The sequence below is a fragment of the Gadus chalcogrammus genome, chromosome 18, assembly GCF_026213295.1.
Source record: "Gadus chalcogrammus isolate NIFS_2021 chromosome 18, NIFS_Gcha_1.0, whole genome shotgun sequence".
Classification (NCBI taxonomy): Eukaryota; Metazoa; Chordata; class Actinopteri; order Gadiformes; family Gadidae; genus Gadus; species Gadus chalcogrammus.
Window position 1 is genome coordinate 19,796,485 of NC_079429.1, and position 24,037 is coordinate 19,820,521.

General features: G+C 41.4%; 2 protein-coding genes across 3 annotated transcripts in view; both read left to right on the plus strand.

Moving 5' to 3' along the window:
- Positions 1–8,653, plus strand: part of si:ch211-214e3.5 (zinc finger protein 518A) — a 28,772-nt gene extending 20,119 nt beyond the window's left edge. For both annotated transcript variants that reach the window (XM_056576436.1, XM_056576437.1), the window contains one exon: positions 1,917–8,653. In XM_056576436.1, coding sequence (XP_056432411.1) covers positions 1,917–5,938 — 4,022 coding nt within the window. In that variant the 3' untranslated portion in view covers positions 5,939–8,653. The remainder of the gene's footprint in view (positions 1–1,916) is intronic.
- A 4,549-nt stretch (positions 8,654–13,202) lies between these two features.
- On the plus strand, positions 13,203–23,677 carry LOC130371488 (glycylpeptide N-tetradecanoyltransferase 1-like). The gene is made up of 12 exons (XM_056577280.1): positions 13,203–13,293; positions 13,390–13,498; positions 14,710–14,854; positions 15,196–15,317; positions 15,755–15,846; positions 16,614–16,730; positions 17,820–17,990; positions 18,774–18,876; positions 19,292–19,462; positions 20,117–20,287; positions 21,229–21,366; positions 23,412–23,677. Exons 1-12 carry the CDS (start codon positions 13,274–13,276, stop codon positions 23,433–23,435), a joined length of 1,383 nt encoding a protein of 460 aa, XP_056433255.1. The 5' UTR covers positions 13,203–13,273; the 3' UTR covers positions 23,436–23,677.
- The last annotated feature ends 360 nt before the right edge of the window (positions 23,678–24,037 follow it).

Sequence of the window (24,037 nt, forward strand, 5' to 3'; positions counted from 1 at the left end):
CTGTAATGGTTGTTAAGCACAATCGCTGTTCTTTAACTAAAAGTAGGATATCCCTCCTTTGGTGAAAGTTGGTGTCAAACAAAACGTTTGCATTGCACTGCAACCCTTCATGTTGTCAAAAGCAATTCCAAATAAATCAAATCAAAATCAACATGAATAAACAAAAAATAGTGCATTTCAAGCTCTGGACCAGTTGTTTGTTAGATTTGATTAATCTATGTATTGGGCGAGCTGGTGTAGACTACACAGTTCTCCTGTTGATGTTTTTCAAGTTTTTGAAGGTGTTTTCAGGTTGAAGATCTGTCAGTGTTCTTTACCCGGACGGTGTGTGTGTGTCTGTGGTGTGTGTGTGTGGAGATGTTCCTTTTATACCACTTAGCAATTGCAGAAGTCTATGGTTATTCGGTTTTCTGGAAATGTATGTTACATAAGCTTCTGTTGAGCTGTGTGTTTCTTTTAATACAGCACCACCGTAGCGCTGTTTTTCTATACATGTTACTTTACGTTTGGATTTCGGGGAATAGACCACCAAAGAATAAGTCCCGCCTCCAAGGCTCCTGGTTGCATAGTCTCCTTTGGTTTTGGATTGTCGGTGCCGTTAAAGTAGCATTTATAATCGTTTACTACTTACGGCGCCGACAATCCAAAACCCAAGTAGAATCTAGATGGAAAAAGGGTGTAGTTCAAAACGTGAGCAGCTTTCACTTCTTCGTTACCTAGAGTTTGTCTACGATTCAAAAACCCCATGTTATTTCGCATAATCATTTGATCGATGGAACCGGAGCCTCTGAGGCGGGACTTATTCTTCAGAGGTCTATTCCTGGCGGTGGTAATTGTAAAATTGGTTGAACATGAAGGAACACCCCGGCTAGGTAGTAAATATGGGTGCAACGCTTCACAAAACTCACCGTTCGGATCGTGTCACGGTTTTTTAGTCACGGGTCGGATCATTTTCGGATCAACAACAACAAAAAAGATAAGACAAATGTGACTTAGAATAAAATCTTAAAATGTGTAAAAACAAAATAAAGTGAAAAATTAGGCAATAATCCTGCTTCCTTTAAGCATAGTACATTTTGAAAAAAAATAGCTTGTGTCCACATAAAATAAAATAAAAACGTAAAAAAAAAAATGTAAATCTGAGGCATTATTCCTTCTTCTTTTTAACATAGATGGTAAATAAAATAAAAACTGTCCAAAGGAAGCACAGCAGACCTGGATTTACAACTTTAAATTCAGGACGTCTGTATTGCCTGGGGAGAGTTTAGAGTCCACTCTCCCAAGGCAATGCAGACATCCTTATCTTCTTTATTTTCATCAAGTATGGTAGCGAAATTTGGGGGGGATTTGCCGACAAGTTTGCAAAGTGTTCAACCAATCGCAACAGAGTTGGGTTGGGCTACTCGGGAGGGGGGGCCTTAAAGAGACATAACTGAAAGTTTTTGCATGACACTGAGATTGGTATTGCAGAAATGATCAGTGTGAGAATAATAAGGGGTATTTTTTAACATACAGGCATGTAACCCTATTCTACCAGTACCCCCAAATGCAATTATCAACCCTATAAAGCATGATATGGGATTTTTATGTTTATGTTTTATATTTCATTCTGCTTATGTCTAGCCACAACTCAAGCCACTAGAGGTAGCTAACAGAAAACTATCAATTGCAAATCCTTTTTGTCACCAAGATTTCCCTGGAATGCTTTGTCTTAATTTTTTTTTAACTTGAAAAGGCACTGGAGCCTTGGAGTCCTGCAGTACACTTTAGAGAAACTTCCACTTGTTGAGATAATTGATTATTTTATGGAATACAACATACTGCTTTACTTGCATTCAAAACGGCAAAGATGTATCCATGTAAAGCGTTTATTTTTAATGCAATTTTGCTCTTTGTCTATTTATTCTTTGTTTCAGATTCCTGCAGTGGTGAAGCGATGGAGCAAGACCTTTCAACGGCTGATCACCCTTCACTAAACGACAACACTTCTAAAACGGAAGAAGAAAGCAATGAGATGAAAGACTTTGTTTACAAGCATTTACGAGTAGTTACTGAACAATCGAATGGGACACTCCAATGCAAGCCTGATGACTACGCAATAGAGGAGACTTCAACTCGCAAAACTCTAAAAGTGATTAGGAAATCACGTAAAAACACACAGGGCGCTGTTTTCACAGGAAATATTCTGAGCTTCAGCTGTTCCGTGTGTAAAGATGATTTTACATACAGTCCCAATGACCTCCTTAAGCATTTTAAAAAGTCTCATAAGGACAGCCTTCCTTCGTATCCTTGTGATCTGTGTAGCTTCGTCACAAATGAATTCCCTGATCTTCAGCGCCATCGGATTGGACACAGAAATACCCTGGTTACATGTGAGATCTGCAATAACAAAGTTCAGTACTCTCTGTTAATGCTCACCAGGCACTACATCATGTGCCACAGTTTGAACGGGCGCTTTCAGTGTGAAAAGTGTGAGTTTAAAACTCTGGATGCAGGCACATTTGTCCAGCACATTCACCATCATAACGAGGGACGCTTCAAATGTTTAAAATGCCCCCATGTGAGCTTGAACAAAGACGAATACCAGAGACACTTGAATGTTCACGCAAGTAAACTCTCATTCAATTGTCCAATATGTGGCTATGTTTCAGAGAGGATAGATTTTTTCAAAAACCACATGAATAATACTCATGGTGAAGTGACCGAAGATTGGATAAATGGGCCGAGAGCTCAAGAGGATGAGGCCACAGCAAATTCATCTGCAGCTATTAAACTAAAAGAAGACTCAAGGAGTTCTCGACGGTTATCAAAACGGAATTGTGTCTCTGGGAAATTGACCAAAGATGTACATTTGTTAAAACCTGAAAAGAGTTCAGAAGAGACACTGCAGTTTGACAAGTTGGCAGCGAAAAAGAACAAAAATGGCAGCAAAAGCCATAATGCTACAGAACAGCAGGCTGCCAGTGAATCAAAACCACCAATACAATTAATCATGCCAGATTGTGGGAACTCTTTAGAGACGAGTCAAAATAACCCCAATGGACTTGTTATCAAGCTTAAAAACAAAATATCTATACCCCCGAATTGTACCACTAAAGTAATTGGTTTCAAGGTGGTTGATGGCAAAAAGCATTTGGTTCTCAAAGTCCTGCCAGCTTCAAAAGTAGAATTGCCCACAGAGGATCATTCTCAAACAAAAGACTTTGTAGGAAATATACGAACATGCAACAGTGAGGGTTTGACAAACCCTCGCTGTACTTCTTCGCAAAACATCAGTGCTTCTACACACGTTTTTCAGGATGATATTGTGGCAGTAAAAGTTAAGGTTGAGGAGGAAGAAATCCCTCTTATTGGCCTCACTCCAGCTGTCCAGGAAGATGAATGTAGAGAACAGGCAGAAATTGAACAAAATGGCTCCCCAAAGTACTTTGCTCAATCCAGTACAATTCTTACTATGGAAAATAAGATGGATCACCCCAAAGAAAAAAATGATATTAATTCAAATTCAATCCCTGTTAAGACAAACCCCAACCTGACCTCTCTTAGTAAATCTAAAATACACAATGTGAGGCCTCTTTTAACATCGATTGAGGTTGACTTGCCCACAGATATCCATGAAAGATTATTGGATACAGCAACTAACTCATTGGTAACAGAGTCGTCTGAAAACCACAGAGACTTCAGCACTAGTGGGGAGATAATATCTTTCCAAATTGGAAGTAAACATGATCTCACTAAAGGTGATCAGAATTGCACACAAAAAACTTTAACATGTGCAATGCCACTTCCAGAGATGCATTCTAGTTCTGCTAGCTACTCCATGGAACATGCCATGTCGGGTAAAAACTCACTTATAAATACCCCCAACGAAAAGGTATTTAGTTTTCATAATTATTCAAAAGAATCATCAGACATTTCACCTCATTCACCTAACTTTGACAGTTGGACTGAAATTCCAACAGAATCGTTTGCTCATGAATCCTCTCAGGTGAGTTTACAATTGGCACAAACTCCAAAACCATCTAGCAAATCTGGACATGGGAGTAATGCAAATCCAGGGACTAATGGGCCTCCCCATCATGGGTTAAATGAATCAATGCCAGAGGTTGACACTGACCATGGCCAGGGCAAAATGTATGCTGAAGAACAAACTACTGAAGAGACACCCGAGTCAATTTTTCAAGACTTTAATATCATCAAAGTTGAAGAGGATTATATACCTGTGTCTAATCCTCAACAAGAAAGCAACAGTTTGGGCCACCCGTGCCATGATAAAAGCATTCTGATAGTGAAACAACATTCTGATGCAATCATTAACCACCAGCTTAATAAAGAGAAGAATAAAGAAAGGCTAGGAACTTGTCCTGATAGCATTGAATCTGGAAAGCAAGCAAAAACAACGCTACGCTTTTTTCAGATCCCAGAGGGTAAGCAGCAAATGCTATTGCAAACTGCAGAAAACAAATATGCTATCCCAGTGCCACTCAAGGGGAACAGAAGTTTCAAACTGATAACTAAGTCAAATAGTCCTCGGATCAATGTATCTTACATGAAGCCAGGTTTTGAATTCTCAAGTAACCCTACTGGGTTGGTTCCTGCCAAAACTGGCAGAGAGGTAGGAATGGAAAAACCCCTCTTGAGGACTAGTAAAACAGGGATTACATCTGTTTCTGCGGTGCCGCCAAACGTTGGCACAATCTCAAACCATTACCTTCTCAATAGTACAGGGTTTAATGGACCTGTTCTTGTTTCTAAAACAGGACACGGTACACCAGTGGACAGGCCGTCTGCTGGGAAAACACAACAGACATGCTATTTGGTAAAAAGGTCACTTCAAGTTGCGAAGCCCCCAAATAATGTTGGTTTCACGTTGGCCAGCTCACAGGTACCGCTTTCTTCGTGTCAAATGCTGGCAATGCCACTGAACCCTGCAATAAAATCCAACATTTTGCCAGACGGGCGTCAAGCTTACCTAGTAAGGTATGTCGCACAAGCAAAGTCTGGCAAAAATTCGAGTAATCTTGAAAGCCAGACTTGGACTCAGGCAAAGAAAAATGGTGAAAGCATTGGATCCAAAGTCTTGTATAGGATTGTCACACCTACCAGTGGGCTATTTGCAGGCATTGTACCAACTGCCAATGAGGAGCCTTTATTTCTTGCTCCTCGTTCACAGAGTGATCAGTCAAAAAAAAACAATGATATGGCTTTCACTTGTGTGAAAAGTATTTTCCCTGTACAGAGACTATCTGCAGAACATGATTTTGTGTCTGGTATTTTTCAGTCCCAATCAAATTTAGAAAATCCATGGCCAATTCGGCCACCAAGCCAAAGGAAAAGACGGAGGAAGGCACTTTTTGACGAGCTTCCAATGCATAAAGCTAGAAGACTTGCAAACAAAACACTGACTACGGAAGTATGTCATCCTCTATCCAAAGACATTGAGAGAAAACTGAGACTCTACCCTTTCAGTTCACTACAGCAGATCAAGTGCCCTCGCAGACATCAACCTGTTGTTGTGCTTAACCATCCAGATGCTGATATTCCTGAAGTGGCTAGCATCATGAAGTCAGTTAATCGATACAGAGGAGCCGTCACTAAAGTCTCACTTTCTCATCAAACTGTAGAGGCTCTATCTGTACACAACCAAATGGGGTTAACAGGGAAAAAGCCAATTGCCAAATGTCTGCCCCCTGCAAGCAATGGCTCTAGATTGCAACTGGATCGGAGTTCTGTTCGTGAACGATTTCTTCTGAAACTGAAGTTGAAGAAAAAAGGAAGGAGAAAGTATGAAGTCGTGAAGACTTTATCAAGCTGTGGTGGGAAGCCCATTTTTGACTGTTGGTTTTGTGGCCGGCTTTTCCACAGCCAAGAGGACTGGATTGGTCATGGTCAGAGGCATCTTATGGAGGCTACGAGAGACTGGAACAAATTATTCTGAATGTGTTCCTACATTTTCTCGTTTGAAAAATATTTGTATACTTTTAAATAACTTTCCATTATGCTTCTATTCTTGTCATTTCTTGCCCTATAAATAACTACTATGAATCTTTTTACATCTATACTGGTAACTTATATTGTTTTTAATCAGACATGTATAACTATACAACTGTGAAAACTATATGGTAATACAACTTTTTTTTATCAAACCAGTGGTTCATTTGAAAATAGTTTTGATTTAGTTTGTACTTATGTAAATAAAAGGGGTTTAGAAATTAAAGCTGTCGATTTTTCTTAAATTCTTTGAATTTGTAATGTTGATCAGCAGTCGGTCAACTATTTACCTCTTCAAAGTACATTTGACCAGCTCTATAAAGCGCATCATTAAACAACACCTCCAGTATTATGCGTTGCTTGGCTGGAACCCAATTTTGTGGCAAGATATAATTTGAAACCTATGCCTCCACAATTTAGTTGATTTTGATAAGCTCAACAGCAGTATGAAACAGCAGAGTATATGGTAAACCTATTCCTTATTATATGAGGATAAAATGTAAGTTGTCCTCTTGAAAAAAATATTTTTAATGTCCACGCTTATTTTAGTTAGTCTTGTATTTACTATAATAGCATTGTACTGTGTGATTGTGGTTCTTTCTGCATATGCAAAAATAATATATGCATGTTTTACTAGGCAAAAAAAGAAATAATTTGAGTTGAATAAAAATACAGTAAAATTGAACCAAACACTTACTAGAAAGTCAATGAGGCAAGGCAAGTTTATTTACAAAGCCTAAACTAATAACCATTGATAGTGAAGATACATAAACAAACCTAAAAACATTAAAAGGGCAATCACTAAATGAAAATAAAACTGTAAATAATAAATTTTAGAGCAGACAATGTATAAATGAAGGTATTTATATACATATGTTCGCAGAGCGCGGCAGAAAGTCAGTCAAACGTAGTAGGTTACCATCGGAGGAGAGATGAGTGTTAACAAGGGACCTTCCCTGGAGGTTGTGGATGATGTGGCGCAGAAGAGATGGTCGGTGCGCCAGGCCCATGTGGTTGGTTTAATGTTGTCCATCCAATGCGGTTTACTTCAAGTGTGTTGATGTATAATTATTTCGAAAAACATTTCACATTTAAATGCATACTAGAAATGAAAGTACAATTAATTTTATAAAAACGGATGATGGAGCGGATGCTAATGGTTGGTTTTAAGCAGGAGAGATTGATGCGGCTAGCAAAGATGAGTAGCTGTTACTATAATAACGTAATTCATGTATTTTCAGAATGAACCGTAATCTATTGCAAATGCACTGATGATAGGTGCCCTAGTAATTGCTTCATAAACAACGCTTATAACTAATTAAGATATTTGCTTGCAGCTAATGTAAGAATTTACCTTGCTAACTTTATTAAGATGGCTCAAGATGGGGGGGGGGGGTGACAAAGTGACAACCAATATATCATATTGGGTTGTCGCTTTGCCTGTACGCTATCTAGCAGAAATCCAGCAACCTGAAGAAGTTAAGTGAGAAACCGATAGTCTATATTGGTTGTCACTTAACTTGTTCTGGTCACTGTATTTCTGCTCGATAGCCTACAGCCAAAGTCCCTCCAAATCACTGTCTGAATTGCTTAAACATTTAGATATTTTTTTAAATGTCTTGACTAGAAACAAACAGTAGTTTGAATAAAATGTACACACAACAAACATATATTACACAATTACTATAATCTAATCCTTAAAACTACACTTAAAACACCCCACAAAAATAGATTATTTACCAATACTCTGATCTCTCCTTGTCAGGATGGCCCTCCTCTTCCTGTCCTTTTATCTCCTTAGTTAGAGAGTCTTCTGTTTGAGAAACAGAAGAATGAAAGACCAACATGTAAGCAGTCGTGGCATGTTTCTGAGGTAAGATGTGAACGTGAAACATGGGTGAACTCTGTGACACAGGGCTACGGTATTGATCCTTCTCTCCTCTAGCTCAGCCTGTGAAGGGGGCTGGGAAGAAGAGGTCCCTGACTCCTGGTAGGGGACCTCAGCTTCGTCCTCAGAGGTGGTCAGGGTCAGAGACGGGGACTTCCTCTTCCTCCCGGTCTGGATGGCCGGGGCAGGGGCCCACTGCGGCCCAGCCTCCCTCTTCTTCTCTGCCAACGCAGGAGATGGGCCGGCTTATGACCCTGGCACGGGCACCACTGCCTCCCCTGCCAAGTCCTCCAACATCGCGCCTGCTGTGGGTTCAGGTTCACCATGTAGTACTTGTCGGCGGTGGAGGTGGCGTGGAACATGAACAGGGCGGCCTCCCGCCTTGTCCAAGGATGAATGGCAAAAAAAAAAAGGTGGATGGAAGGGACATGGTTGTCAATGTCCAATGTACAATTGGGAACTATTGCAGATCATTAGGTGTTCTAGTCCTACTAAGGCTGCCCATCCCGATGTATCTGCATTACGTCTGTCTAACTCTCTGCTCTGGGACTCGGTTCTGGGTGAAGTTTGGGACGCTTGGATGTCGCATCTCCCTCCAGGACCCCTAGAAGGTAAAGGCAGAGGGGCTAACGGGCGCCGCCTTCAGGGAGAGGAGCTAGTGAACCGCCTGTTCTCCTTTCTGGGCCATCTGGGCCCTCCCATAGGCCACGCTGTTCTGGTGGTTCTCCACCTATAGGTCAAAGGTTAATGTACAATATGAAAAAGAAGCTCTCATCTGAACATCCGAATGAATAAGACATGTTAAAGTCAGCATGCTGACGTTGATCAGGTAGATCAAAGCTGCCTCGTCCCTCGGTGCCGCCTCCTACTCTTTGACCCGCACGTTCTGAAACACCCGCCTCTATTGCCAAAGAGCGTAGAGAGGTGCGTAGACATGAAGCTATAGATGCGGAACCGGCTGCTGCTGGTCCCCTGCACCTCTGCGTTTTGCGACACAGAATACAACTTCATAAGTCGACGGAACGGATAGAATCAACTTCAGCACCTCTCGTTTCTCAGAACTTACATAGTGCCTCCTCCATAGCCGCCTTGGCCACCCATCTGGCTCTGCAGAACCTCCTGGGGGATGACAGACTCACTTTAAACAGACTTGAGTTGAATGCCGCTGATGGTGTGGACCAGTCTCCTCTCCTCTCTCTGTCTTTTGCTAGGTAGGGGGCGGGAAGCCTTAACGTACCTTAAGAACTGTAGGACATTCCTGAGGAAGTTGGCCCGGTTTGTGACGTTGAAACAAGCTACAGTTAGAGAGCGATGCCAATATAATAACACTACACAATGAAGTAGTGATACTGAACACAACTACTATCAATGACTGATCACTAACCTCCTGATCCGCTCCTCCTCGTTAGGAATGTGGGGTAGGACAACCGCGGGGCCCCGCGGGCATTGAAAGGCAGGATCCGGTAGATCTTGGGAGTGGACATTGTACCTCTTCTTGACCTTTGGGTCCAGACCCACCTCGTGTCTCCGGTTGTCTCCATGAACCGGTTTGTTGAACACAAGATGAAATGCACGCAAGAATATTGTTAACTTTATGTTATATAAGCGTGTGTGTGTGTGTGTGAAAGAGAGATGGAACAGTTGAATGGTTTTAATACATTATTAAACATTATTAAATAAAAATGTAATCTTACTCTGTGAGGAAAGTGGCCCGGAAAGCGAGGAGGGTCCTGATGGTCCTGCCTCACGTGGGGTAGGTAAGGGGAGCGGGGCGGGGGCTGGCTGTGCTGCGGAGGCTGGTCTTTGGCAGGCTGGCCTCTTGGTGGAGGCCGCACAGGACGGGGACCTTAAGGTACAATAAATAATAGAAAATCCTGGACGGGTTCATTTTAGTAAGCTTGCCATGGCTTGCAAAAGACACCAACGTTTAAGGTCAGAGACACATTGTTGGTCAAAAAGTGATTCTCTCACTCTGAAAAGCATTTGCCACTCTGAAAAGCATTTGCCACACATAAAAAAAGGAAGTTCATACATCTTTCCCTTTCGATGCAAATGCCTTGGGTACTTGTGTATTCCAATGATCCATGAGGTTTTCTGTTTAATTATGCATATCAATTGTGTGTTCTGGTTCTTACACTTATATTCTTCCTGATCTTTTTATTATATTTATATTATAGGAGGGCAGTATTTGCTTAACCAACAGTTACTTCAAATCTTCCAGACACAATATTAATCTGTTAGTTTATTGCCGATGCCTCAGTCTTGATGAAAATACATTACTCTAACAGCAGATAAATAATCACACCCTTACTTGAAAAACCTGTTTTGCACTATGTCATCCATTCATCTTCACTAAAAATAACAACATTTAGGAAAAGGCGAAATGTCCCTTCTTGACTGATTTGATTAACAAACACCACTGTATAATTGCATGAGGGAGTCGAGGTCGTGATGACAGCACCAAACCTAACCCTAAACCCTAAAGCCCTTACCCTGACCCCTAACCGGATGGCCAATTCGCACATCCCAGAACAGACCCTTTCCACCCTAACCCTAACCCTAGCAAGAAAGAACCTGTAGTATGACGGAATGGAAAATCTATTCAGGAAGAAGCTCTTCTATTACAGTGTTGCAGTAATCCTAAACACAATGTACAAGAGTCGCAATACTCTCCCAAAATAGGTCCCTCACACACGAGAGACAAAAATGGTCAGCATGTCACATAAGGCCTTTAAACAAGTATCAGAAATGTCCGTCCACTGAGGCAGCTGGGCTGGGGGTTTAAGGGTTTGATATGTAACAAACGCACTGTACTAAATCATACGTATCATATGTATCAGAGATAAAGGAAACAGCTAAGTCTAAATACTGGCTTCTCTATACACTCTACCTGTATACTAGGATTTATTTTCTCAGAAACAAATTGACACTCAAACAACAACAAACAAACTGGTTCAACTGAGATTGTTCTAGATTCAACCTGATGTAGAAAGCCAATTCAGAAAAGCTCCGGGACATAAGCCTTCCTAAAACAAAGGTCAATCTTAATCTTCTTTAAAGTTTCATTAAAAATGGATTCAGCTTAGAGCCCAGAAGGATTTCAAGACGGATGCTACATGAGCTGTTCTGTAATTTGCAAACAATGAATACATTTAAATTGTACACATTAGCTGATCAACTTACATTGTAGGATACGTTGACGCTGGAGATTGTCAAAATAGTATAATAGTTGTAATAGTTGTCGTTTTTGTTCAGTGTCCTCAACCTGTCATCCCGGTAGTAGTACCCATTTGATATGCTCTCTGTCAAGGTTACATTTATATATTTTGGAGATCTGCTTTCTGGGAATACATGTGGTCGAACTTTTCGAAATCGGGCTGATTTATAGGCGTTAGGTATACTAAGGTATATAATAGGTATCCACACATTTGCAGTTTGAAAATAATTATTATAAATATTTTTCAATGAATGTATTATTATGGCTTGTTGTTATTTCAACAGAAGTATAAGCAGTGTTTTTTTTCCACTGTCTCCAACCAAGCATGGCCTTCGTGCAGTAATAATTCTGTCTAGATGGGGCGTCCGCACTCATTGCTTAGCCACTATTTTCTAAAGTCTGTATATGGTATTTATGGTCTGCAAAATATATTTTTTGTCCGAAAGTCAAATGATGGGAAGAGCTTTTTTCTATAGCACTATTGGTTCTTTCTTGTAGAGATGCTTCCAGAAATACAGTACTACTACCGGACTTCAAAGGTACAATATCGGCACTTTAAAGAGAGCGTGGAAAGAAAAGTGTGATAAAGGTTTCAGTAGTTTCTTGAGGGAGGCCAGGATAAGGGACAGCCAATCAGAAAAATTGAATGACAGTAAGAAGAGGCAAGGCAGACAGTGGCGGAGGAGGGAATTGACTCTGCCTGAAACAATAAGATCACAGATGCTGAGACAGACTTCTACAGTATAGAAGTCTGCAGGGGAGGGAGACAGTATAAGGACAGAGGTGGGAACATTGTTAAAGTAAAACCATCTTGTTGTTTGAACCAAAAGACACTGAGTAAAACTTTCTGTCACTCTCATACTGACATAGACACACTAACGAATGCAAACACATACACAAACACACGCAAGCGAGCAGGTGATCTCTCGCACGTGTGCATTCACACATAAACCATCTCTTCTACAATGAACCTTCTTCAACCCCACCAGCCTGCGTCCTTTGTCTGGAGGAGCCAGTGAAGCCTGTGGCACCACCTAGGTGGAGCAATGGACCTTGTGACAACCACTTTTACAAAGTTTTGACCACACACACATTGGCAAACGGCTGAATGTCAGTCCACTTTGTCAGGCCTTAACAAGCAGGAAAATCCGGTTTGCCTGGTTTCATTTGGCTGTTGCTTCACAGGGCAGGCATTGATGTATTTTAGTGGAGGGATGTACCCTCTACAGGCAGATACGTGTGTACATTCAGTGAAAAAAGAAACTCTTATACACTGACCTCTTGTGGCCTCTCTGCTCTCTCAGCAAATGGTGACTTTGTCAAAGTCACCGTAGGCTGACTAAGTATTTGTTCATCAGCTTTGATAATACTTGAATAAATTATGTGTGAGTGCACGTGTGTACATTCAGTGAAAGAAGAAACTCTTATACACTGGCCTCTCTTGTCCTCTCTAAAGAGGACTAGACGGGTCACCATTTGCTGACTTTGACAATTAAGTTGTCCATCAGCTATAATTCTTCAAAAAATATTCTTGACCTTGATGACAGTAAATGGATAATTAATCACTGAAAGGCAAGTTCATAAGATGTCTTTAGTTAATTCATTAAAGGTCCATATGCTTGGGCTTTGATGATTCCGATTTGATGATCCAGTTTGAAGTGCTCTTTGGAGTGCCACAGCTTTGTATCTCTTCTCTCTAATTATTACTTATTTCAAACCCATATCAAACTCCCTCCTCTTTCTATTTTCACCTTTCTTCCTCTCTCCTCCACCTTCATAACTATCTCTTTTCTTTTTGTCAACGTCCAAAGCTCAAATATTTCATGGATCTGGTGTATGTGTACACTTTCATATGTATCTTTGTGTTTTATGCATATCATTTTTCATTCTTAAATGTGTGTGCCTCTTCATGCGCATGTACAATATTGTGTGTTAATTTTCATGTTTTTGATTTGTTTTAGTTGTTATTTTTATTTTACTTTGTTAAATGAAAATACAAGTATTATTCTGAGTTATCTCTCTACGGCTTACCGTGACAGTTAAAGTGGGCGACTCCTCCCCTATCCTCCCCCTGCTGTCCACGAAGATAAGCAAAACCCTTAATATGTCGGAACACACACACACACACACACACACACACACCTCATTCATAACCAGACGTCTCCCCCTACTCTGCAATGACTGACTCTAACGCGCCGTAAGTATACACGCTTTCATCAAGCCATGGTAATGGTTTTTATGCAGTTTGTTGTGTTGTACCCTGACCTGGGTGGGGGGGGGGGTTATATCTCAGTGTTCTCCAGCTGACTGAGGAGGGCGGCCATGGAGGTAAAGCTCAACAGAAGAAGCAAAAGAAATCGGAGTCCTGGAGACCTCAGGAGGCTAAAGACCGGTTTGCCATGGTGAGAAAATTGTGTGTGTGTGTGTGTGTGTGTGTGTGTGTGTGTGTGTGTGTGTGTGTGTGTGTGTGTGTGTGTGTGTGTGTGTGTGTGTGTGTGTGTGTGTGTGTGTGTGTGTGTGTGTGTGTGTGTGTGTGTGTGCGTGTGTCCACCAGGGTAGAAATATCTAATGTATGTACTGTATGTTTGAGTGCTTTCCAGTGCATGTGTCCTGTGCATATTTGTTTGAAAATATGAAAAACATGTATGGACTCGCTATTGACGGATAAAACACCACTAGAGACAAACTGAGCAGTGAGTTTTTTCATTATTTTATCTAACAATGAATACATTTTGGTCTGGATTTGTTACCTTGATACTCGTTTCATAACACTTATTAAAAGGAAAGATATTGAAAGGACGTAATTAAGTTTGGTCTCATATTCACCAAACATGGATGGACCCTAGAACAAGATGCCCTGAACCCGATCTGCTTCTAATGATATAGATCTGAACTCACTCGTCAACTTGAATTAATGTCTGCTAAATAGTTAGGCTTGTTTCTTCTCTTTTATACTATTAAGCAGTGAAACAACCGCAACCCAATAACTGTAGAACAAGAATTGTTCTATTGCAATCGACTATTGCATTAGATTAATATATATATATATATATATATATATATATATATATCTCATGTTATTCCATTCTATATGCTATACTGGGCTTAACTGTAGTACACTGTACTATTCTATCTTATTCTCTACTGTAATGTGCTACAGTGTACTATACTATCTTATGCACTACTGTACTGTGCTACAGTGTACTATACTATCTTATTCTCTACTGTACTGTGCTACAGTGTGATACTATCATATGCACTACTGTAATGTGCTACAGTGTACTATACTATCTTATGCACTACTGTACTGTGCTACAGTGTACTATACTATCTTATGCACTACTGTACTGTGCTACAGTGTACTATACTATCTTATGCACTACTGTACTGTGCTACAGTGTACTATACTATCTTATGCACTACTGTACTGTGCTACAGTGTACTATACTATCTTATGCACTACTGTACTGTGCTACAGTGTACTATACTATCTTATGCACTACTGTACTGTGCTACAGTGTACTATACTATCTTATGCACTACTGTACTGTGCTACACTGTACTATACTATCTTATGCACTATTGTACTGTGCTACACTACGTCTTCCATTAGCTGGAGTCTCTCCCTGAGGAGGAGCAGCAGGAGATCCAGAGAGCTCTGCACCTCTTCTCTCTGGGCCAGAGCCTCCCCAGGACCCTGCAGGAGGCACTGAGACACACCTACCGCTTCTGGGACTCCCAGCCTGTCCCCAAACTGGGTAACCACCGCCTGTCGGGGTGCTGGAATACTCCTTTTTCATCTTGTCAAAGTATTTTTGTTCTCACCAAAAGCATCATGCAACCATTTTGAAAGAAAAGTTTTAATGATAATATCGTAAAAAAATTATGAATCCTAATCACAAAAAAACTAAATCATAAATGGTATAACCTCTCTTCACTTAATCACTTCACTTCCTAGAAAAGCCCTTTCTATAAATTGAAAAACAATCTGTCAGTCTCATCATTGTGAGGACCACATTTATGTCTTCTTTCATTGTTTACATCTTCTCTACAAGAGTATGCATCATCTCATCATGTTTCACTCGACATCCACCATCAGGGGGGGCTGATGGGACCCATGTCGGCCCGATAACGGAGCCAGACGGCCTGGTACGCCGGGAACAATACTCCCTACCTCCAGGGTTCACCTGGGACACTCTGGACCCCACCAGCCTGTCTGTGGTGGGTCACCTACGCAGAACCACACCAATACAACCACCATATCATGTGGTACATTACATATCACACAGCCCCACATGTACTCCTACTGTGAACTAGAATCCATGGCTAGAACAGCGCTTACCAACCTGGGGGTCACACCCCTTGTGGGATCCCCTGATTTGTATACGGGGGTCGCTATAGATTGATGACTTTAAAGAATATTTATAGTATAGTATTATACGTTGTTTTTTTTAATAACACAAATTGTAGCGATAGCTGACTCAATGTATTTTTGTATTCTCAACCATTTTGCCATTTTTCAGCCCTTTTCCCTCAAGTTGCTTCTGCCACACGCCAGTCTGCCATTTTTTATAATAATTAGTTGTTAATGACTTGCCTGATTAAATAAAGGCTAAACAAAATGGAAATCGAAGTGTTTCTTCTGGTGGGTTGGTCAGTTGGAGGAGCTGTGTGTGCTGCTCAGTGAGAACTACATTGAGGAGGACGACAACACACTCCGACGGCAATTCAACCCTGAATACCTGAAGTGGTGAGCTCCAAAATAGGTCTTACCATTAGTGATATTACAGTTTTCTTTAATGTTTGTCCTCGCTCGTATGATTTACAGGTGTTACTGTTGTTGCTGCCGTGAAACCCCTTCCAAGATTAATCAATTAATTGTCCTATAGTGATTTTTCAAGCTCTTATATGCTTGCAATGCAATATTTGTGAGGGCAGTTTTTACTAGGTTACAATTCCCTATGCTGCTCCTCCTCATTGGCTCTGTAATGGATGGTGGAGACTGTTTAGAACAGCATCCGCCAGCCGTAGGGCTGCCCCAACCTAGCATCATCATACTTTGTAGCTCCTAATTTCCCGCCCATTAACTGGAGTATGCCCCAGATCTTAAGGTGAGAGGAGCAGGTGGGCCTACCCTTTACCCCCCCCCCACAGAACTTCAGCTCAACCATCTAGATTCACTCTTTTTTTAGAACCTTAGGGTGCTACCCTACGAGTTAACATGGATAACATCGACATGTTTTGTTCCCAATCAAAAGCAATTAAAGTGATGTTGGCTAATGCTGAAGTACCCTTACTTAAACCTGGCATTGCCCATTGGTCATATTATTACTATATTTGGCTTACTTTATTGGCACTTTCTTTATAATTGTAAAATAAATATATTGCCAATTAATATTTGTTGAAGCATGCTGTACTTCCGTTAGCGCTAACATTTTTTATTTTCTAAACCTGTTGCATTATTTTATTTTCTAAACCTGTTGCATTATATTAATTGATTATTGTGTTGTTCCCCAGGGTCCTAATGCCCCCCGGCTGGCAGGCCCAGTGGCTCTGTGGACTCAGGGTGAGCACCAATCAGAAGCTGGTTGGGTTCATCTCCGCTGCTCCCACCAACCTTCGTATTCATGATACGTGAGCAAAAGCTATGTTTTTTATCAGTGAGCCCTCTAAATTATAAAAGTTATTTTGGTTATATAACTGTTATTAGGTAGAGCTATACTTCGTATGATGAATTAAATGATAGAATGATCTGAGCGGCATGATGTAAAAGTATGCTTAACAGAGAGTTATAGGACATACAGAGAGAAAGAGAGACGGCAAACGCAGAAACTCCCCTGACTGTATTAGGCGCTCTATCTGTATACAATTTAAAAATATAAGAAATATTACTGATATATTTAGGAGTGTCATATTTTTGATGCATCTATATTCTTGTGAAGTTAATCAGTGAGCAGGGGCAGGAAGGGGTTGGACAGTATGGAGACAGGCCATTAAAGGGCTCATGTTTTTTTCACTAGTGGGCGTGTCCACCTAGATCTGTGCTGGATAGATGAGCAACGTTTGCTTCAGTCCACTGGGCAGGCTGGTAGACTGATCTATCCAGCACAGATCTAGATGGACACGCCAACTAGTGATGTCATATGGGGCAGATTTTCGAAACGGCTTGTAAGCCAAATCACCCTCACACCTGGTGTTATAATATGTCTCCTTTAAGGAGCTGGTAGGGATTGGACAGCACAGAGACAAGTCATTAAGGAGCAGGTAGGCGTTGGACAGTGACTGCAGAGACAAGTCATGAAGGAGCAGGTAGGGGTTAGACAGTGACTACAGAGACAAGTCATTAAGGAGCAGGTAGGGTTGGATAGTGAACACAGAGACAGGTCATAAAGGGGCTGGTAGGGGGTTAGACAGTGAACACAGAGATAGTTCATTAAGGAGCAGGTAGGGGTTAGACAGTGAACACAGAGACAGTTCATTAAGGAGCAGGTAGGGGTTAGACAGTGAACACAGAGACAGGTCATTAAGGAGCAGGTAGGGGTCAGGGTGTAGATTTGCAGACTTTGGGGAATGAACCCAGTACCTTATAGTGTAGTTGAATAAGTGTGATATAAATTGATATGACATGAGGTGATATATTAAGATTTTTTAATATGATATGACACTGTATGACAGATGTATACAAAATATAAAATCTCTAAACATTTTACCCTCTCGCTCCAGGGAGAGGGTGGTGGCACAGGTCAACTTCCTGTGTGTCCACAGGAAGTTGCGTCAGAAGAGGATGAGTCCAGTTCTGATCCGGGAGCTGACCAGGAGGGTGCAGCAGCAGGGGGTGTCCCAGGCCGTCTACACGGCCCCCGTGGTCCTACCAACTCCTCTGGCCACCTGCCGGTAGGCCTTTACCATATGTTGACACCTGGCATGTCAAAGGGGTGATATCATGCTTTTTCGACTTTCCCTTTTTACTAGGTTACAATTCCTCAATCTCTCTCGTTACAATCTCTCTCGTTATATAACATCCCAACTGTTATATAACGTTTACATGTTTAACGTCTGCTAAGCTTGAGAAATCTTAGTCTCTCTCCACCGAGAACGCCCTTCAATAAGTGAGTGAAACAGGATGTTTGAGCTCAAACTTTACTTCCGCCACACCAAATGCGTTAAGTGCAAAGGGTTTGACCAATTGCAACAGAGGGGTCATGCTGACCAATCCAAGCAGACTGGGCTACTTGGGTGGGGGGCCTTAAAGCAACATAATGCAAAACAGAACGTTTTTGAAAGACACTGAAATTGGTTTTGCAGAAATTAACAGTTGAAGAATTATAAGGGGTATTTCTAACATACAGGTATGTAACCCTATTCTAGTAGTACCCCCAAATGCAATTAATAACCCTAAAAAAGCATTATAAGGGATCTTTAATCTGGGTTTGGATTTGTTGGGTCAGTGTTGAAGGTAAAACGTGATGGTAGCAGGAGGCATGGATCTGGGATTAATAATGGTTATGATTGGTTGGTCAGAGTTGTTAAAAAAAACAAGGTGGTGATAGGTTCAGTTATTATAGATTATCCTTTTCAAACATGAGTAAAAATGTGTTTTGGGGAATCATTTCTACTTTGATAGTATGTCAATTCTTAGTGTGCGTGTGCGTGTGCGGGCGCAATTTCTGTGATCAGATTCTGGAATCGGCCGCTGAGTCCCCGTAAGTTAATGGATGTTGACTATCCTGGCCTGAGACTCAACACCAAACTCCACCTCAAACTGCAGCGCCTACCCAAGGTTGGTGTGCACTGCCCCCTGGTGGCGAACAAACTCTATTACAGTCGATTTCACCTGGTCATTGTCAAGCGCATCAACTCGTCTGCTAATAATGTAGCAAAACAATAATGTATTTTATTTCCCGTAGTTACCATACCGCTCCAATGTAATAATAAGTTGAAGCAATACTCATTACCACGTCAACTATTGTCAAAATGTATCTAAGTTTATTGTTAAAAAAAAATTGAGTATTCCCCTTTCATTCTTCAAACATACAGATCAAATAAAATGCACAAAGCATGTAGGTATGCACGCATATATTTGGTTGTTTTGTTTATTGTTGTGGCTCATGACCCACAGCTTGGACACCACTGGGTACACACGATGTGACCTTAAACTTAACACAGTATTATTCCTGTTTCCTCTTCTTGCCCAGCTTCCCAAGACCCCTGGCATGCGGCCCCTGACTCTTCAGGACATACCCGGAGCCATGAACCTGCTCCACACACACTTTCTGGAGTCTGGTCTAAGCCCCACCCTCTCGCCCCAGGAGGCTGTGCATTGGCTGCTGCCCAGGGAGGACGTGATGGACAGCTATGTGGTAGAGGTGTGTCCTGTGGCTCAGCTGACTTGAAGAGAAACTTGGGGGTTGTATTTTTGTGGATAGATGGATAAATAGAACTACAACATGTATATGGGAATATGTATGTTATTCAGTGTATGAATGATTTAGCTATTAAAACGTCCAAAACTAAGGCTTCAACAGGATGAATGCAATTCACTTGACTAAATAGAGGCTGCATAAAAAATGAGTTGAAGCAATTCTGCTCAGGTCTTTCGTTTGAGACCTTGGGAGATCTCGTGTTCCAAGTACTAAGGTATTGTTCTTTGTTTTTTCAACTTTGCTCAGGCAACTCAGGACTTTGCGATGTTCTGAGAGAAAGCCCATTCTGATATCATTTGGCTTGTTACATGGTACCCCTTAGGTACTACCAGACCTGTATTGACCCTGTACTCTAGCACTGTTGGAGGGTCAGGCTGATCCAACCTTACTCCAGGCAGGAGAGGCAAGGCTTTTTTGAGGTATGATTTTAACGCTTAGCCATCCTCTCTCTCTCTCCCTCTCCCTCTCCCTCTCTCTCTCTCTCTCTCTCTCTCTCTCTCTCTCTCTCTCTCTCTCTCTCTCTCTCTCTCTCTCTCTCTCTCTCTCTCTCTCCCCCCCTCTCTCCCCCCCCCCCCCCCCCCCCCTCTCTCTCTCTAGGCGAGCGACGGGACAGGGCTGACCGACCTGGTGAGTTTCTACACCGTCTCCACTCGGGTCCTCAACCATCCTGTCCACAGCCACCTGAGGGAGGCCCGCCTGTTATACTGTGTCACCACGGCAACGGAACCGGTGGACCTTGTTGAGGACACCCTGGTGCTGGCCAAGGCTGTGAGTTTGTGGTGGAGCCTAACAAGAGCTTCACCTTTCTAAAAAATAAATAGATTAATAGACTATCATAATACAAGTTTTGTTCTTTTTTTATCACCCAGTTGCTTCAGACAAACTCAACTAGTCTCACAGAGCCTCTCCATGGTGATATACTGCAAATTAACGGTTAATTCAGCTTCATTCAGATTAGTCTTGTTCTAAAGACTAGACTTTGGATGATCGTTCACACTATGAACCGCTGATATTGATATTCAACACTTTAATCCAAATATCAAGGACATCATTTGGGACCCTTGTAACATGTGTGAACCATTGTTCAATGTGTAAACAAGAATAATCTGAAACATATCCGCACAATGAGCTATTTAGATAAGGAGGCAGAAAAGGGGGAACATTGAACCTCAACCTGAGTTCATCATCACAGATAGAATTGTGGTTGTTCGGTCTTTCTGAAATAACTCAAATGTTGCAATAGGCTATAGTATAAACCTAACCTGCAATAAGTGTATGTTGTGTTCGGAAAACAGCGTTCTAAACTGCTTTATTCGCAGATGGGCGCGCACACGCTAGAGGACATTCACGCACACATACACAGCTAAACTACAGCCATTATAAGCTATGTGCTGACGTTCAGGAACCAGGTTGAAGTGAGCTGCACTATTATCACTGAATTAATAATAAAGGATAGGATCGGAAAAAGGTTAAATGCATGGAAAACGTTTAAGGGTCAATGTATGTTCCCGCATCACTAGTTCCCTAATAATCCCTCTCTCCCTGTTGTTATGTCTATCTCTGTCTGTCTCCATCTCCCTCTCTCTCATTCTGTCTTTGTCTGCTGTTCCATCTCTCCCTCTCTATGCCTCTCACTCTACCTATACCTACCTTTCTCTGTCTGTATCTTTCTCTCTCTCTGTCTCCCCATCTCTGTTGTGTTCTTACAGAAAGGTCTTGACCTCTTCAGCGTGCTGGATGTAATGGGAAACAGCTGCTTCCTGGAAAAGCTCAAGTTTGTCCCTAGTAAAGACTATCTCCATTACTACCTGTACAACTGGGCATGCCCAACCATACACCCTGACAAGGTAAGACTTACTGCCTTATCAACTCTGAATAGCCCTTTGTCATCATCAAGTACCCGTCTACTATTTACGGAAACGTATTTACAATAATAGCAAAACATGACCAACAATATACTTTGGAGCTTTGTTCTTGTTCACAGGAAGAAGATTTAGTTCCTCTCCCCATGTGAAGTTACCCTAAATAGCTAACAATAGTCCTAAGAATTATCTATTGCTACAGGATGCTTTGAGGCATTTAGTCAGATATGTTAAAACGATCCATCAATAAACCAAATGCTCTGAAAAACCCAAAATAAACTCTGGTATCAAGGGCTGCTGGCGTATTATAAGTCTGTGTTTAGACAATCATTTCATTTGAGCCAGCTTAGGTATCTGTTTACCAACCTACCCTACCTTGCTCACTCTGCCCATGCACTCATTTGGCATGAACAGAGTCTTCAACTAGACTACGCAGACTTATAGCAGGCCTTGTCTTGTCATGCCTAGTCATGTCCAGCGTGGTTCCGGAATTAAAAATCCCATTAACTTTTTCCATTGAGGTTTTTATTAAGGTCTATAATGTTGTTACCATGTTGTATACCTAACACACGGCGTTATATTGTGAAACAATGGTATATGCTCCTGCAGAAGCCACAAGTTAAACGGGCAACATCTAGTTTTTAGAAAAACACGTTTTATTTGTGATTTAATTTGAAACCACTACACTACCCATAATCCTAAAGTGTAACACAACTTCTTTGATTGTTGGAGCTCGCTGTTACCACGGAAACGTTTATCCGCACCCGCAAAAGTAAAGTCGTGGATGACTATTACAGCTTTTACTACTGAACTCGATCGCTTACCACAGTAACCATGATTTTGATTATTGGAAAGTTATAGTTGTGGTTAGAGCTGTAGAGGAAATGAGCTCTAGATGTTGAAAAATAGGTTTATATAGAATAAATGATAAAAAATAAAGTTCAAATATATGATATAGCACTAGCAGTGCTTCTTAGTAATTTGGGTAGTCTAAAAGCTAGGAATATATTATGTTGAATGAATACAAAATGAATAGATAAACGAGTATTGTGAGAAAATGAATGTGAAATTTACTTCCGGAACCAGAGCTGTTAAAAAAGGTGGCGGACACTGTTACAGAGTGGCGAAGTCACGCCCCTTCCGGTCGAATCCATGGTACCTATGAGATTGAAAAATATGAATTGGTTTCAATAGAGAGAAAGAAATTATCATCTGGTCCCAGTCTTTACATGCCCCTGGATTACACATATGTTTGTGGATTTAAATTTTCATTTTTCAGGCAAAGAAATCCGAAAAAAAATTCACGAAGAAGTTTAATAATGTTAGGTTTTGTGTGAGGCCCCTTTGTGAACTAGCTCTTCCCTGCTCTTGACGCGAATGATATGCGTCACAACCCGCACTTTGTACAGACATGGCGAGTTCTCTGCTCGCTTTTTTCTAAGGGGAGGATAAAAGCATCGAAAGAGGTGAAAACCATTATAAGTCGGGGCATGTGGAGAGTTTCAGTTATGCCGATGGGGAGATTGTCGGTCTTGTCCACGCCAGTCGCAGGGAGCGTGACGGCACATACGAGACATGTAGTCTTTCTCATTGTGTTTTCTCTACAGCCTTTAACTGAACAATTGCACAATAAACGGTCAAAGTCTTGACATGAAAAATTATCATTTAAATCCACAAACGTATATGTATGTGTAATCCAGGGCATGTAAACGACTTGGACCAGAAGATAATTACTTTCTCTCCATTGAAACCCATGGGCCTACATATTTTTTGATCTCATAGGTCCCATGGGCTCTACCGGAAGGGGCGTGACTTCGCCACTCTATTGCTAAAGCTAGCGAGCTAGTCACGTGTTTTTGGGGAGTGGCTTTGAAGGGACGCCTGAAGGGATGGTTGGGATTTTTTCGGTTGGATACTGTGCAAATTTTGTTTACTCTGGCGTATATCTGCAAATGTCCTACCCTAGCATTAAATAATGACAATGAATGATTAGTTCTGCGTTTTTTTAGCATTCTGTTCGTGTTTTACAGGTCGCTTTACTGGTCCCCAACTGACCCTGTTCCTTGGGTCCGATCATTCAACGTTGTAGCAGCAAATCCCAATTCGATAGGGGGCTCCCGACTGCATCATATAAAGTGCCGTTATGATTATACATTGATCTCAGATCCATCAGATGGTATTAGTGTAAATACACTGCATGGAAATCTGTATTTTTACATCATAGGCCTACATATGGATGAAAATATGCAATAATGTTCACGTTTGCTGCCTTTTGTGACTTGATCTTATTAAAAAATTGGACATCAGTTTTTAGTATTTATTTTATTATTGATGTTGTTAATTATGTGTGTGTGTGCGTGCGCGTGCTGGTATTCATCACACGCTGTCCTAAGCACCACGTAAGCGCCCGTCTCCAAACTGCCTTCTCATCCTACATTCTGATACACGTGTGTGTGTGTGTGTGTGTGTGTGTGTGTGTGTGTGTGTGTGTGTGTGTGTGTGTGTGTGTGTGTGTGTGTGTGTGTGTGTGTGTGTGTGTGTGTGTGTGTGTGTGCTGGTGGTGGTGGTGGTGGTGTGTGAATTGTGGCATCGCTTCCCATCTCTAAATGACAGGTAAACAGCAGCTCCATCAGAGCCCACTGACAAGATCTACATC